The sequence below is a fragment of the Rhinoderma darwinii genome, unplaced genomic scaffold (assembly GCF_050947455.1).
Source record: "Rhinoderma darwinii isolate aRhiDar2 unplaced genomic scaffold, aRhiDar2.hap1 Scaffold_741, whole genome shotgun sequence".
Classification (NCBI taxonomy): domain Eukaryota; kingdom Metazoa; phylum Chordata; class Amphibia; order Anura; family Rhinodermatidae; genus Rhinoderma; species Rhinoderma darwinii.
Window position 1 is genome coordinate 256,687 of NW_027464303.1, and position 13,047 is coordinate 269,733.

The window sequence follows — 13,047 nt, forward strand, 5'->3', positions numbered from 1 at the left end:
CCGGGGTATATGCCGCTGTATCTTGCCGCTGCCTGTCTTCTAGGACCGGGGTATATGGCGCTGTATCCTGCCGCTGCCCGTCTTCTAGGACCGGGGTATATGCCGCTGCCCGTCTTCTAGGACCGGCGTATATGCCGCTGTATCCTGCCGCTGCCCGTCTTCTAGGACCGGGGTATATGCCGCTGTATCTTGCCGCTGCCCGTCTTCTAGGACCGGGGTATATGCCGCTGCCCGTCTTCTAGGACCGGGGTATATGCCGCTGCCCGTCTTCTAGGACCGGGGTATATGCCGCTGCCCGTCTTCTAGGACCGGGGTATATGCCGCTGCCCGTCTTCTAGGACCGGGGTATATGCCGCTGTAACCTGCCGCTGCCCGTCTTCTAGGACCGGGGTATATGCCGCTGCCCGTCTTCTAGGACCGGGGTATATGCCGCTGTATCCTGCCGCTGCCCGTCTTCTAGGACCGGGGTATATACCGCTGCCTGTCTTCTAAGACCGGGGTATATGCCGCTTTATCCTGCCGCTGCCCGTCTTCTACGACTGGGGTGTATGCCGCTGTATCCTGCTGCTGCCCATCTTCTAGGACCGGGGTATATGCCTCTGTATCCTGCCGCTGCCCGTCTTCTAGGACCGGGGTGTATGCCGCTGTATCCTGCCGCTGCACGTCTTCTAGGACCGGGGTATATGCCTCTGTATCCTGCCGCTGCCCGTCTTCTAGGACCGGGGTATATGCCTCTGTATCCTGCCGCTGCCCGTCTTCTAGGACCGGGGTATATGCCTCTGTATCCTGCCGCTGCCTGTCTTCTAGGACCGGGGTATATGCCGCTGTATCCTGCCGCTGCCCGTCTTCTAGGACCGGGGTATATGCCTCTGTAACCTGCCGCTGCCCGTCTTCTAGGACCGGGGTATATGCCGCTGCCCGTCTTCTAGGACCGGCGTATATGCCGCTGTATCCTGCCGCTGCCCGTCTTCTAGGACCAGGGTATATGCCACTGTGTCTTGCCGCTGCCCGTCTTCTAGGACCGAGGTATATGCCGCTGTAACCTGTCGCTGCCCGTCTTTTAGGACCGGGGTATATGCCTCTGTAACCTGCCGCTGCCCGTCTTCTAGGACCGGGGTATATGCCACTGCCCGTCTTCTAGGACCGGCGTATATGCCGCTGTATCCTGCCGCTGCCCGTCTTCTAGGACCGGGGTATATGCCGCTGTGTCTTGCCGCTGCCCGTCTTCTAGGACCGGGGTATATGCCGCTGTAACTTGCCGCTGCCCGTCTTCTAGGACCGGGGTATATGCTGCTGTATCTTGCCGCTGCCCGTCTTCTAGGACCGGGGTATATGCCGCTGCCCGTCTTCTAGGACCGGGGTATATGCCGCTGCCCGTCTTCTAGGACCGGCGTATATGCCGCTGTATCCTGCCGCTGCCCGTCTTCTAGGACTGGGGTGTATGCCGCTGCCCGCCTTCTAGGACCGGGGTATATGCCGCTGCCCGTCTTCTAGGACCGGGGTATATGCCGCTGTATCTTGCCGCTGCCCGTCTTCTAGGACCGGTGTATATGCCGCTGCCCGTCTTCTAGGACCGGTGTATATGCCGCTGCCCGTCTTCTAGGACCGGGGTATATGCCGCTGCCCGTCTTCTAGGACCGGCGTATATGCCGCTGTATCCTGCCGCTGCCCGTCTTCTAGGACCGGGGCGTATGCCACTGCCTGTCTTCTAGGACCGGGGTATATGCCGCTGTATCCTGCCGCTGCCCGTCTTCTAGGACCGGGGTATATGCCGCTGTATCCTGCCGCTGCCCGTCTTCTAGGACCGGGGTATATGCCGCTGTAACCTGCCGCTGCCCGTCTTCTAGGACCGGGGTATATGCCGCTGCCCGTCTTCTAGGACCGGCGTATATGCCGCTGTATCCTGCCGCTGCCCGTCTTCTAGGACCGGGGTATATGCCTCTGTATCCTGCCGCTGCCCGTCTTCTAGGACCGGGGTATATGCCGCTGTATCCTGCCGCTGCCCGTCTTCTAGGACCGGGGTATATGCCGCTGTATCCTGCCGCTGCCCGTCTTCTAGGACCGGGGTATATGCCGCTGTATCCTGCCGCTGCCCGTCTTCTAGGACCGGGGTATATGCCGCTGTATCCTGCCGCCGCCCGTCTTCTAGGACCGGGGTATATGCCGCTGTAACCTGTCGCTGCCCGTCTTTTAGGACCGGGTATATGCCTCTGTAACCTGCCGCTGCCCGTCTTCTAGGACCGGGGTATATGCCGCTGCCCGTCTTCTAGGACCGGCGTATATGCCGCTGTATCCTGCCGCTGCCCGTCTTCTAGGACCAGGGTATATGCCGCTGTGTCTTGCCGCTGCCCGTCTTCTAGGACCGAGGTATATGCCGCTGTAACCTGCCGCTGCCCGTCTTCTAGGACCGGGGTGTATGCCGCTGTATCCTGCCGCTGCACGTCTTCTAGGACCGGGGTATATGCTTCTGTATCCTGCCGCTGCCCGTCTTCTAGGACCGGGGTATATGCCTCTGTATCCTGCCGCTGCCCGTCTTCTAGGACCGGGGTATATGCCTCTGTATCCTGCCGCTGCCTGTCTTCTAGGACCGGGGTATATGCCGCTGTAACCTGCCGCTGCCCGTCTTCTAGGACCGGGGTATATGCTGCTGTAACCTGTCGCTGCCCGTCTTTTAGGACCGGGGTATATGCCTCTGTAACCTGCCGCTGCCCGTCTTCTAGGACCGGGGTATATGCCGCTGCCCGTCTTCTAGGACCGGCGTATATGCCGCTGTATCCTGCCGCTGCCCGTCTTCTAGGACCAGGGTATATGCCGCTGTGTCTTGCCGCTGCCCGTCTTCTAGGACCGAGGTATATGCCGCTGTAACCTGCCGCTGCCCGTCTTCTAGGACCGGGGTATATGCCGCTGTAATCTGCCGCTGCCCGTCTTCTAGGACCGGGGTATATGCCGCTGTATCCTGCCGCTGCCCGTCTTCTAGGACCGGGGTATATGCCGCTGTAACCTGTCGCTGCCCGTCTTTTAGGACCGGCGTATATGCCGCTGTATCCTGCCGCTGCCCGTCTTCTAGGACCGGGGTATATGCCGCTGTGTCTTGCCGCTGCCCGTCTTCTAGGACCGGGGTATATGCCGCTGTAACCTGCCGCTGCCCGTCTTCTAGGACCGGGGTATATGCTGCTGTATCTTGCCGCTGCCCGTCTTCTAGGACCGGGGTATATGCCGCTGCCCGTCTTCTAGGACCGGGGTATATGCCGCTGTCCGTCTTCTAGGACCGGGGTATATGCCGCTGCCCGTCTTCTAGGACCGGCGTATATGCCGCTGTATCCTGCCGCTGCCCGTCTTCTAGGACTGGGGTGTATGCCGCTGCCCGCCTTCTAGGACCGGGGTATATGCCGCTGTATCCTGCCGCTGCCCGTCTTCTAGGACCGGGGTATATGCCGCTGTATCTTGCCGCTGCCCGTCTTCTAGGACCGGGGTATATGTCGCTGTAACCTGCCGCTGCCCGTCTTCTAGGACCGGTGTATATGCCGCTGCCCGTCTTCTAGGACCGGGGTATATGCCGCTGCCCGTCTTCTAGGACCGGCGTATATGCCGCTGTATCCTGCCGCTGCCAGTCTTCTAGGACCGGGGTGTATGCTGCTGCCCGTCTTCTAGGACCGGGGTATATGCCGCTGTATCCTGCCGCTGCCCGTCTTCTAGGACCGGGGTATATGCCGCTGTATCCTGCCGCTGCCCGTCTTCTAGGACCGGGGTATATGCCGCTGTAACCTGCCGCTGCCCGTCTTCTAGGACCGGGGTATATGCCGCTGCCCGTCTTCTAGGACCGGCGTATATGCCGCTGTATCCTGCCGCTGCCCGTCTTCTAGGACCGGGGTATATGCTGCTGCCTGTCTTCTAAGACTGGGGTATATGCCGCTGTATCCTGCCGCTGCCCGTCTTCTAGGACCGGGGTATATGCCTCTGTATCCTGCCGCTGCCCGTCTTCTAGGACCGGGGTATATGCCGCTGTATCCTGCCGCTGCCCGTCTTCTAGGACCGGGGTATATGCCGCTGTATCTTGCCGCTGCCCGTCTTCTAGGACCGGGGTATATGCCGCTGTATCCTGCCGCTGCCCGTCTTCTAGGACCGGGGTATATGCCGCTGTATCCTGTCGCCGCCCGTCTTCTAGGACCGGGGTATATGCCGCTGTAACCTGTCGCTGCCCGTCTTTTAGGACCGGGGTATATGCCTCTGTAACCTGCCGCTGCCCGTCTTCTAGGACCGGGGTATATGCCGCTGTAACCTGCCGCTGCCCGTCTTCTAGGACCGGGGTATATGCCGCTGTAATCTGCCGCTGCCCGTCTTCTAGGACCGGGGCGTATGCCGCTGTATCCTGCCGCTGCCCGTCTTCTAGGACCGGGGTATATGCTGCTGCCTGTCTTCTAAGACTGGGGTATATGCCGCTGTATCCTGCCGCTGCCCGTCTTCTAGGACCGGGGTATATGCCGCTGTATCCTTCCGCTGCCCGTCTTCTAGGACCGGGGTATATGCCGCTGTATCCTGCCGCCGCCCGTCTTCTAGGACCGGGGTATATGCCGCTGTAACCTGTCGCTGCCCGTCTTTTAGGACCGGGGTATATGCCTCTGTAACCTGCCGCTGCCCGTCTTCTAGGACCGGGGTATATGCCGCTGTAATCTGCCGCTGCCCGTCTTCTAGGACCGGGGCGTATGCCGCTGTGTCCTGCCGCTGCCCGTCTTCTAGGACCGGGGTATATGCCGCTGTATCCTGCCGCTGCCCGTCTTCTAGGACCGGGGTATATGCCGCTGTAACCTGCCGCTGCCCGTCTTCTAGGATCGGGATAAATGCCTCTGTATCCTGCCGCTGCCCGTTTTCCATTTCCCATTTTTCTTTGACACCAGCAGGAATTTACAATGTCCTTTATCCATGAGATATTTCTACACCTTTGATATTTAGATTTCACCGTCTCCCCCGTGATGTCGCGTCTGTTTCGCAGAGCGTGTGAGTCTGAGAGTCTAATGAATAAATCCGCTCGTCTCCCCATAAAAACCTTCCAGGAAATGATCCGAAATCTCCAGAATTGCAGCATCGGACGTTTGGGTGATCTCGCCCTGGTGACCCGTGTCTTTTATCTACCAGGGGGTATTGTGTCCGGGCTCAGGCCGTCACCCGCTGTCTGGATGAATTCCTCCAGGACACTGCAGATTGTGACCGGAGACAGGTAAGTGTTATCATGCAGCCATCTAATATAGCGCCTGCTTATTACCCTCCACCTTTGCCTGCTTATTACCCTCCACCTGCGCCTGCTTATTACCCTCCCCTGCGCCTGCTTATTACCCGCGCCTGCTTATTACCCTCCACCTGCGCCTGCGTATTACCCTGCGCCTGCTTATTACCCTGCGCCTGCTTATTACTCTGCGCCTGCTTATTACCCTCCACCTGCGCCTCCTTCTTACCCTCCACCTGTGCCTCCTTCTTACCCTCCACCTGCGCCTCCTTCTTACCCTCCACCTGCGCCTCCTTCTTACCCTCCACCTGCGCCTCCTTATTACCCTCCCCTGCGCCTCCTTATTACCCTCCCCTGCGCCTCCTTATTACCCTCCCCTGCGCCTCCTTATTACCCTCCCCTGCGCCTGCTTATTACCCTCCCCCTGCGCCTGCTTATTACCCTCCACCTGCGCCTGCTTATTACCCTCCACCTGCGCCTGCTTATTACCCTGCGCCTGCTTATTACCCTCCACCTGCGCCTGCTTATTACCCTGCGCCTGCTTATTACCCTGCGCTTGCTTATTACCCTCCACCTGCGCCTCCTTATTACCCTCCACCTGGGTCTCCTTATTACCCTCCACCTGGGTCTCCTTATTACCCTCCAACTGCGCCTCCTTATTACCCTCCACCTGCGCCTCCTTATTACCCTCCCCTGCGCCTCCTTATTACCCTCCACCTGGGTCTCCTTATTACCCTCCACCTGGGTCTCCTTATTACCCTCCACCTGCGTCTCCTTATTACCCTCCCCCTGCGTCTCCTTATTACCCTCCCCCTGCGTCTCCTTATTACCCTCCCCTGCGTCTCCTTATTACCCTCCCCCTGCGTCTCCTTATTACCCTCCCCCTGCGTCTCCTTATTACCCTCCACCTGCGCCTCCTTATTACCCTCCACCTGCGCCTCCTTATTACCCTCCACCTGCGCCTCCTTATTACCCTCCACCTGCGCCTCCTTATTACCCTCCACCTGCGCCTCCTTATTACCCTCCACCTGCGCCTCCTTATTACCCTCTACCTGCGCCTCCTTATTACCCTCTACCTGCGCCTCCTTATTACCCTCCACCTGCGCCTCCTTATTACCCTCCACCTGCGTCTCCTTATTACCCTCCACCTGCGTCTCCTTATTACCCTCCACCTGCGCCTCCTTATTACCCTCCACCTGCGCCTCCTTATTACCCTCCACCTGCGTCTCCTTATTACCCTCCACCTGCGTCTCCTTATTACCCTCCACCTGCGTCTCCTTATTACCCTCCACCTGCGTCTCCTTATTACCCTCCACCTGCGTCTCCTTATTACCCTCCACCTGCGTCTCCTTATTACCCTCCACCTGCGTCTCCTTATTACCCTCCACCTCTGCCTCCTTATTACCCTCCACCTCTGCCTCCTTATTACCCTCCACCTGCGCCTCCTTATTACCCTCCACCTGCGCCTTCTTATTACCCTCCACCTGCCCCTTCTTATTACCCACCCGCTGCCCCTTCTTATTACCCTCCCCTGCGCCTCTTTATTACCCTCCCGCTGCGCCTTCTTATTACCCTCCCGCTGCGCTTCCTTATTACCCTCCCGCTGCGCCTCTTTATTACCCTCCACCTGCATCTCCTTATTACCCTCCGTCTGCATCTCCTTATTACCCTGCGCCTGCTTATTACCCTCCACCTGCCCCTCCTTATTACCCTCCCGCTGCGCCTCCTTATTACCCTCCCGCTTTGCCTCGTTATTACCCACCCGCTGCCCCTTCTTATTACTCTCCCGCTGCCCCTTCTTATTACTCTCCCGCTGCGCTTCCTTATTACCCTCCCCTGCGCCTCTTTATTACCCTCCCGCTGCGCTTTCTTATTACCCTCCCGCTGCGCCTCCTTATTACCCTCCCGCTGCGCCTCCTTATTACCCTCCCGCTGCGCCTTCTTATTACCCTCCCGCAGCGCCTCGTTATTACCCTCCCGCTGCGCCTCGTTATTACCCTCCCGCTGCGCCTCGTTATTACCCCCCGCTGCGCCTCGTTATTACCCTCCCGCTGCGCCTCGTTATTACCCTCCCGCTGCGCCTCGTTATTACCCTCCCGCTGCGCCTCGTTATTACCCTCCCGCTGCGCCTCGTTATTACCCTCCCGCTGCGCCTCGTTATTACCCCCCCGCTGCGCCTCGTTATTACCCTCCCGCTGCGCCTCGTTATTACCCTCCCGCTGCGCCTCGTTATTACCCTCCCGCTGCGCCTCGTTATTACCCTCCCGCTGCGCCTCGTTATTACCCTCCCGCTGCGCCTCGTTATTACCCTCCCGCTGCGCCTCGTTATTACCCCTCCCGCTGCGCCTCGTTATTACCCTCCCGCTGCGCCTCGTTATTACCCTCCCGCTGCGCCTCGTTATTACCCTCCCGCTGCGCCTCGTTATTACCCTTCCCGCTGCGCCTCGTTATTACCCTCCCGCTGCGCCTCGTTATTACCCTCCCGCTGCGCCTCGTTATTACCCTCCCGCTGCGCCTCGTTATTACCCTCCCGCTGCGCCTCGTTATTACCCTCCCGCTGCGCCTCGTTATTATTTTTGCTGTCGTGGCTGTAGCGTTGTACATGTTATGCTGGGATCAGGTGATGTTACTCTTTCAGGTGCTCAGCCTTGGGTGTGGCTTTGATTCGCTATATTTCCGGATGTGTGGGGACCCGCGTGTACCAGGGACCACGTGTATCTGGGAGGTTGATTTCCCATCAGTGGTTCAGCGGAAGCAACTCCTGATCAAACAGAACGAGGCCCTGAGGAGTCTGCTGAAGACGCCCCCTAGTGAATCTAATGAGAAAGGTTGGAGAATGTCCGTATCTGCGTTTATCGGTGATGTGTGACTCTCCATTAAAATACAAATCCTATTCCACGCTGGACCATTCATCATCATCATCATCATCAAACTTTCTAGTACATCCATCATGACAGCACTACAGGAGGTTGCCCTATTGACCTCTGTAGAGACAGGAAGACAGAGAGGTTAAAAGGCCCCTCCCACCACCCACTTGCCAGTGTTCTTCCTGTCCCCACAGGGTCAGGAGCAGAGAGACGTCGCTCCTGTGTTACTGCAGGAAAGAAACTCGGGCAGGTGGCAAGATCGGGGGGTCCGTGCACTCCCCCTTCTCTTCCCCCTAAAGCCCAGGCTAACACCCCTGAGACACCTACCGGAGGAATCCTAGGCAGGGTTCGGGTAGTGTGTGGGGGCTGGGGTTTCCCAAGCAGGCTTCGGCCTGGCCGCGGACCAGGCGGGGACCGGCAGCTCCATTAACGTGGACGCACCGGCAGGGATCCTCGCTGCACCGCATAGCAAGCCTCAGTCGCCGGCTATGGCGGCTGCACTCCAAAGGAAAACATGCTGGAGACGAATAGCCGACCGGAAATGACGTCGGGCTACTTCCGGTCCGCGGCCATCTTGGAAGGCGGGGAATTCAAAACGCCCGCTTTTAAAGGGACACGCACAGGTATGTAGTTACAGCTGATACCTCTAACTTGGATTATTTTTGTGGATTGCATATTGCATTGCCTGTTACCTGTCGCGGTATGGAACTTCCTCGTCCTGATGGAACTCCAGATATGTCCCAGGGTCACGTGAGTCTCACCCTTGGGGAAGGGTTATGACCCCTTATGTATGTACACCATACTTTACCTACCTTCTGTTTTCTCTTGGAAAAAGATTCCTCTCAGAGACAAACTGATAAAAAGAAGGTTAAAAAATGTGCGACTTGTGCAAAAAAATTGCCAGAGTCCCATACGAAACAATTGTGTCAGGATTGTATTGCAAAAATACTAAAGGAGGAACAACCAACGTTCATGTCTGAACTTAGGGCTATGATTAGTGGGTTAGTCAGTAGCCTCCCTCGCCCCTCCTCAAGAAACTCCCTCACACTCCCGGGCAAAAAGACCACGGATGGAAGTGGATCAAAAATATTGTCCTCCCTCTCAGGGGTCTGACTCGGAGCTGGAATGTTATTACCTATCGGAGGGTGAGTTAGAAGAAGGAGAGGAACTCTTGCCTTCAACTTCTTCCACTCAAGAGAAAAAATTCTTCTTCTCTTCCGAGATGTCGGATACCTTAATTCAAGCAATACGGGAAACCATGGATATTCCCGAAGAAGACCAACCACATACCATCCAGGATGAGATGTTTGGAGGTCTAACGGGAAAGAAAACAAGGGTTTTTCCGGTAAATGAAAATCTCAAAAGAATGGTGACAACTGAATGGGAAGATTAAAAAAAAAGGCTCTTCATTTCAAAAGATTTTAAAAACAGACTTCTCTTTGATCCAGAGGACACTAAGCCTTGGGATGAGATCCCAAAAGTAGATGTCCCAGTAGCCAGGGTTGCTAAAAAAAACGCAATCCCATTTGAAGATTCCTCGCAGTTGAGGGACGCCATGGACCGAAAGGCAGACGGATTACTGAAAAGAGCGTGGGAATCTTCCGCTGCTTTGATCTCGACTAATATCGCGGCCACATCAGTAGCAAGAGCAATGTTTATATGGCTAAACCAGCTAGAGACCCATTTGATGATGAAGACATCACGACAAGATCTATTAGAATCTCTACCTTTACTAAAAATGGCAACCGGATTCTTGGTAGACGCTTTAGCGGAATCTATTAGATTTGCTGCCAGGAATGGGGCTCTCTCAAATGCTGCTAGAAGAGCCTTATGGCTCAAAATGTGGTCAGGAGATACGAAGTCTAAGAACAAATTGTGTTCTATCCCGTTTACAGGGTCTCTGATGTTCGGTCCTCTCCTGGATAACATGCTGGAGAATGCAACAGATAGGAAAAAGGGGTTTCCTGAAGAGAAACCAAAAAAAACCCCTCAGTTTGGAAGATTTTGCCAACAGAGGGATCCTACCTTACAGAACTACAGCGGGAAAGGGAAGTCCGGTCGCTGGAGTTACCCCAAAGGAAAAAGGGGTCGAGGATATCTCCTTAACCCAAATAATTCATTCCAGCCCTCAAAGCAATGACGCCAAGAGCATAGGAGGAAGACTCCTACAATTTTATCCCAAATGGTTGAGAATAACCCAGAACCCCTGGGTTCTAAAGATCATAGAAGAAGGGTACAAAATAGAATTTTCCTCCATTCCTCCAGAGAAATTTCTAATAACCCAGTACCAAGCAAAAGACCTTCATCAGATCCTTATCCAGGACGTCCAGAAACTACTCAAATTGAGAGCCATTTCTCCAGTTCCCCACAACGAAATATGCAAAGGCCACTATTCAAAAATCTTCTTAGTCAAAAAACCAAACGGTTCCTACAGGACAATAATCAACCTGAAGGTCCTAAACAAATGGGTGAAATATCGAAAATTCAAGATGGAGTCTATCAGATCGACGATTCCTCTAATAAGGGAAGAGGCATCAATGTGTACGATCGATTTAAAGGATGCGTATTATCACGTTCCGATCCACCCCGCGTACCAGAGATTCCTCAGATTCGCAATTCAGGACGGTCCTTCCATTCTCCACTTCCAGTTTGTCTGCCTCCCCTTCGGCATTTCCTCCGCCCCCAGAATTTTTACAAAAATTATGGCAGAGATCATGGCATTCATAAGAAGTCAAGGTATAGTAATTATCCCATATCTAGACGACTTCTTGTTGACGGCAGATACTCCGGCTATCTTAGTCAGTCATCGGTCACAGGTTCTTTCCCTACTACAGGAATTGGGATGGATAATCAACTTTCAGAAGTCGAGTCTTCCTCCCCAGAAACAGAAGGTCTTCTTAGGAGTACTACTGGACTCCTCCCTTCAACATTCCTTCCTCCCAAGAGAGAAACAAATACTCCTACTGGCAGAAGTAAGGACATTTTGGGGAAAGACGCCTGTTCCATAAGGGAATGTATGCGGATGTTGGGAATGATGACGTCTTGCATCCAATCTATTCCATGGAGCCAATTTCACTCCAGACCCTTACAGAATCTGATCCTGTCCCAGTGGGATCGAAAACAAAACTCCCTGAATTAAAAAATTCTAATTTCCAAGACTGTGAAATCATCCCTCCTGTGGTGGCTCTGCACAAACAACATAGACAAGGGAGTCCCCTGGAGAACTTCTCCTTATGTAGTGATTACCACAGATGCCAGCAAAAACGGCTGGGGGTCGGTAATCCAAGACCAGCACTTTTGTCAGGTCCGTATTTCACACCGAATAACCACCTCTGTAAATTGAAAGCTGAAGGCATGCCTGGAGAGAAGTACACCACACAAATGTCTGAGGTACAGCTTCAATGTCAGCCAGGAGGAACTGAACTTTATTCAGAACAAAGAAACACACACAGAGAAGACACATGCCCCTCCCTATAAGTTTTCCTATACATTCTTCTGCACACTCCTCTTTGCATTCCAGGGGGCGGTGTCTTCCATAGGTGTGTCCGACATGAACAAAGAACTTGTTATATATATCAGTATATTACACAAAGAACTGAAATGTATATACAAATGTGTGAGGATAATATTTTTCAGACAATATACATAGTAATGATCCCTGACAGTCCCCCCTAAAAATATTATTCTATCCCTGAGTCTTGCCTAGCAACCTACCACTGACCACTCGAACCAGGCGGGTAGGGGTTTTGGATTTCTTCACCAGCTTGAGACGAGCTACTCCTGATGAGTAAACCCCCCTTTGTACCTGGACTTCCAAAGTGTCGGAGTGGTCCTAACTTTCCCTATTCTCCTCTGGATACAGGATGGTTGTCTTGATATAATCTACAAACCACTGCTGGTTGTAATATATATATATTAATCCGGTCTACATTTTTATTAACAGTAATAATTGTCGCACTGTCACTTACTGTCCTAATGGGACTTTACCCCTGCAGATATGACAGGTCATGGGCAGCACAGTGACCTTCACCTCACACCTTCACATAAAACTCCTCAGATTGTAATTTGCAGCACCGTGGCATATTTACACACATTATAATTATAAACCTCAGACATTATAAACAATAGGGCCTCAACTAATAATCATAATGCTATAACCCTCAGGTTTCGGATCCCATCAGTTCATTGCCAGTCCTGTACAACATCGTCGTCGTCTTCTTCTCCTGTCTTCTGCTCTTCACTGACTGTCACCCTCAGGGTAACCCACACAATTGTGGAGTCAGACTACGTTGGTGTCCAGTGGGGGAGTTATTATTACCCCCTCCTAGTCACTTATCAAAACACTTGATCCTGCTGACGGATTCACTCAGGTCTTTGGTCTTTACTTTGATCTTTGCTGACGTCATCAGGACTTGGTTTGGTCCTTCTCATCTGTCCGACACCGTCTCCTTTAGTTTACGTCATCAGGCTGTACATAGCACCTCATGCTGTGAGCCTGGGGTGAGATCCCACGTAGGGTTAGGGTTAGTGGAGTTGTATTGTGACTATCAAACCCTCCGCATCTGTACTCTTCCTCTGGCAAGTTACTTGTCTGGGCGGCCGCTTAGAATTGTGACACTGCCGTCAGTTCATGATAAACGCGTTGTAGTGGCTCAGGCTGCGCCTGCCGCATCTCAGCGATGGAGTTCATCGTGTTAAAAGTCTTTTAGTTCATATTTACTGGCACTTGCTGGGGACCCCCAACTCTTGTCAATTGTTAAAATAAATACTAATCTGGTGATAACATCATCCGCATACACTATAAACGTTGTTCTAAGTACATACAATAATGTCAGGCCCTTAAACTACATCAAACACCTTTATATATATATATATATATATATATATATAAAGGAAAAACTTCTCTGTTACAATGGACAGGGCACCTAGAAGATGTGTGATTACTGGGTACATTTCATT

At 53.8% G+C, this 13,047-nt stretch overlaps 1 protein-coding gene across 6 annotated transcripts in view; it reads left to right on the forward strand.

The window, feature by feature from the left end:
* LCMT2 (leucine carboxyl methyltransferase 2) overlaps positions 1-13,047 on the forward strand; it is a 66,659-nt gene that overhangs the window by 9,503 nt on the left and 44,109 nt on the right. For 3 of the 6 annotated variants that reach the window (XM_075849341.1, XM_075849340.1, XM_075849343.1), the window contains 2 exons: positions 5,134-5,215; positions 7,860-8,049. In XM_075849341.1, coding sequence (XP_075705456.1) covers positions 5,134-5,215; positions 7,860-8,049 — 272 coding nt within the window. The remainder of the gene's footprint in view (positions 1-5,133; positions 5,216-7,859; positions 8,050-13,047) is intronic. The other 3 variants (XM_075849345.1, XM_075849344.1, XM_075849342.1) reach the window with 1 other exon arrangement.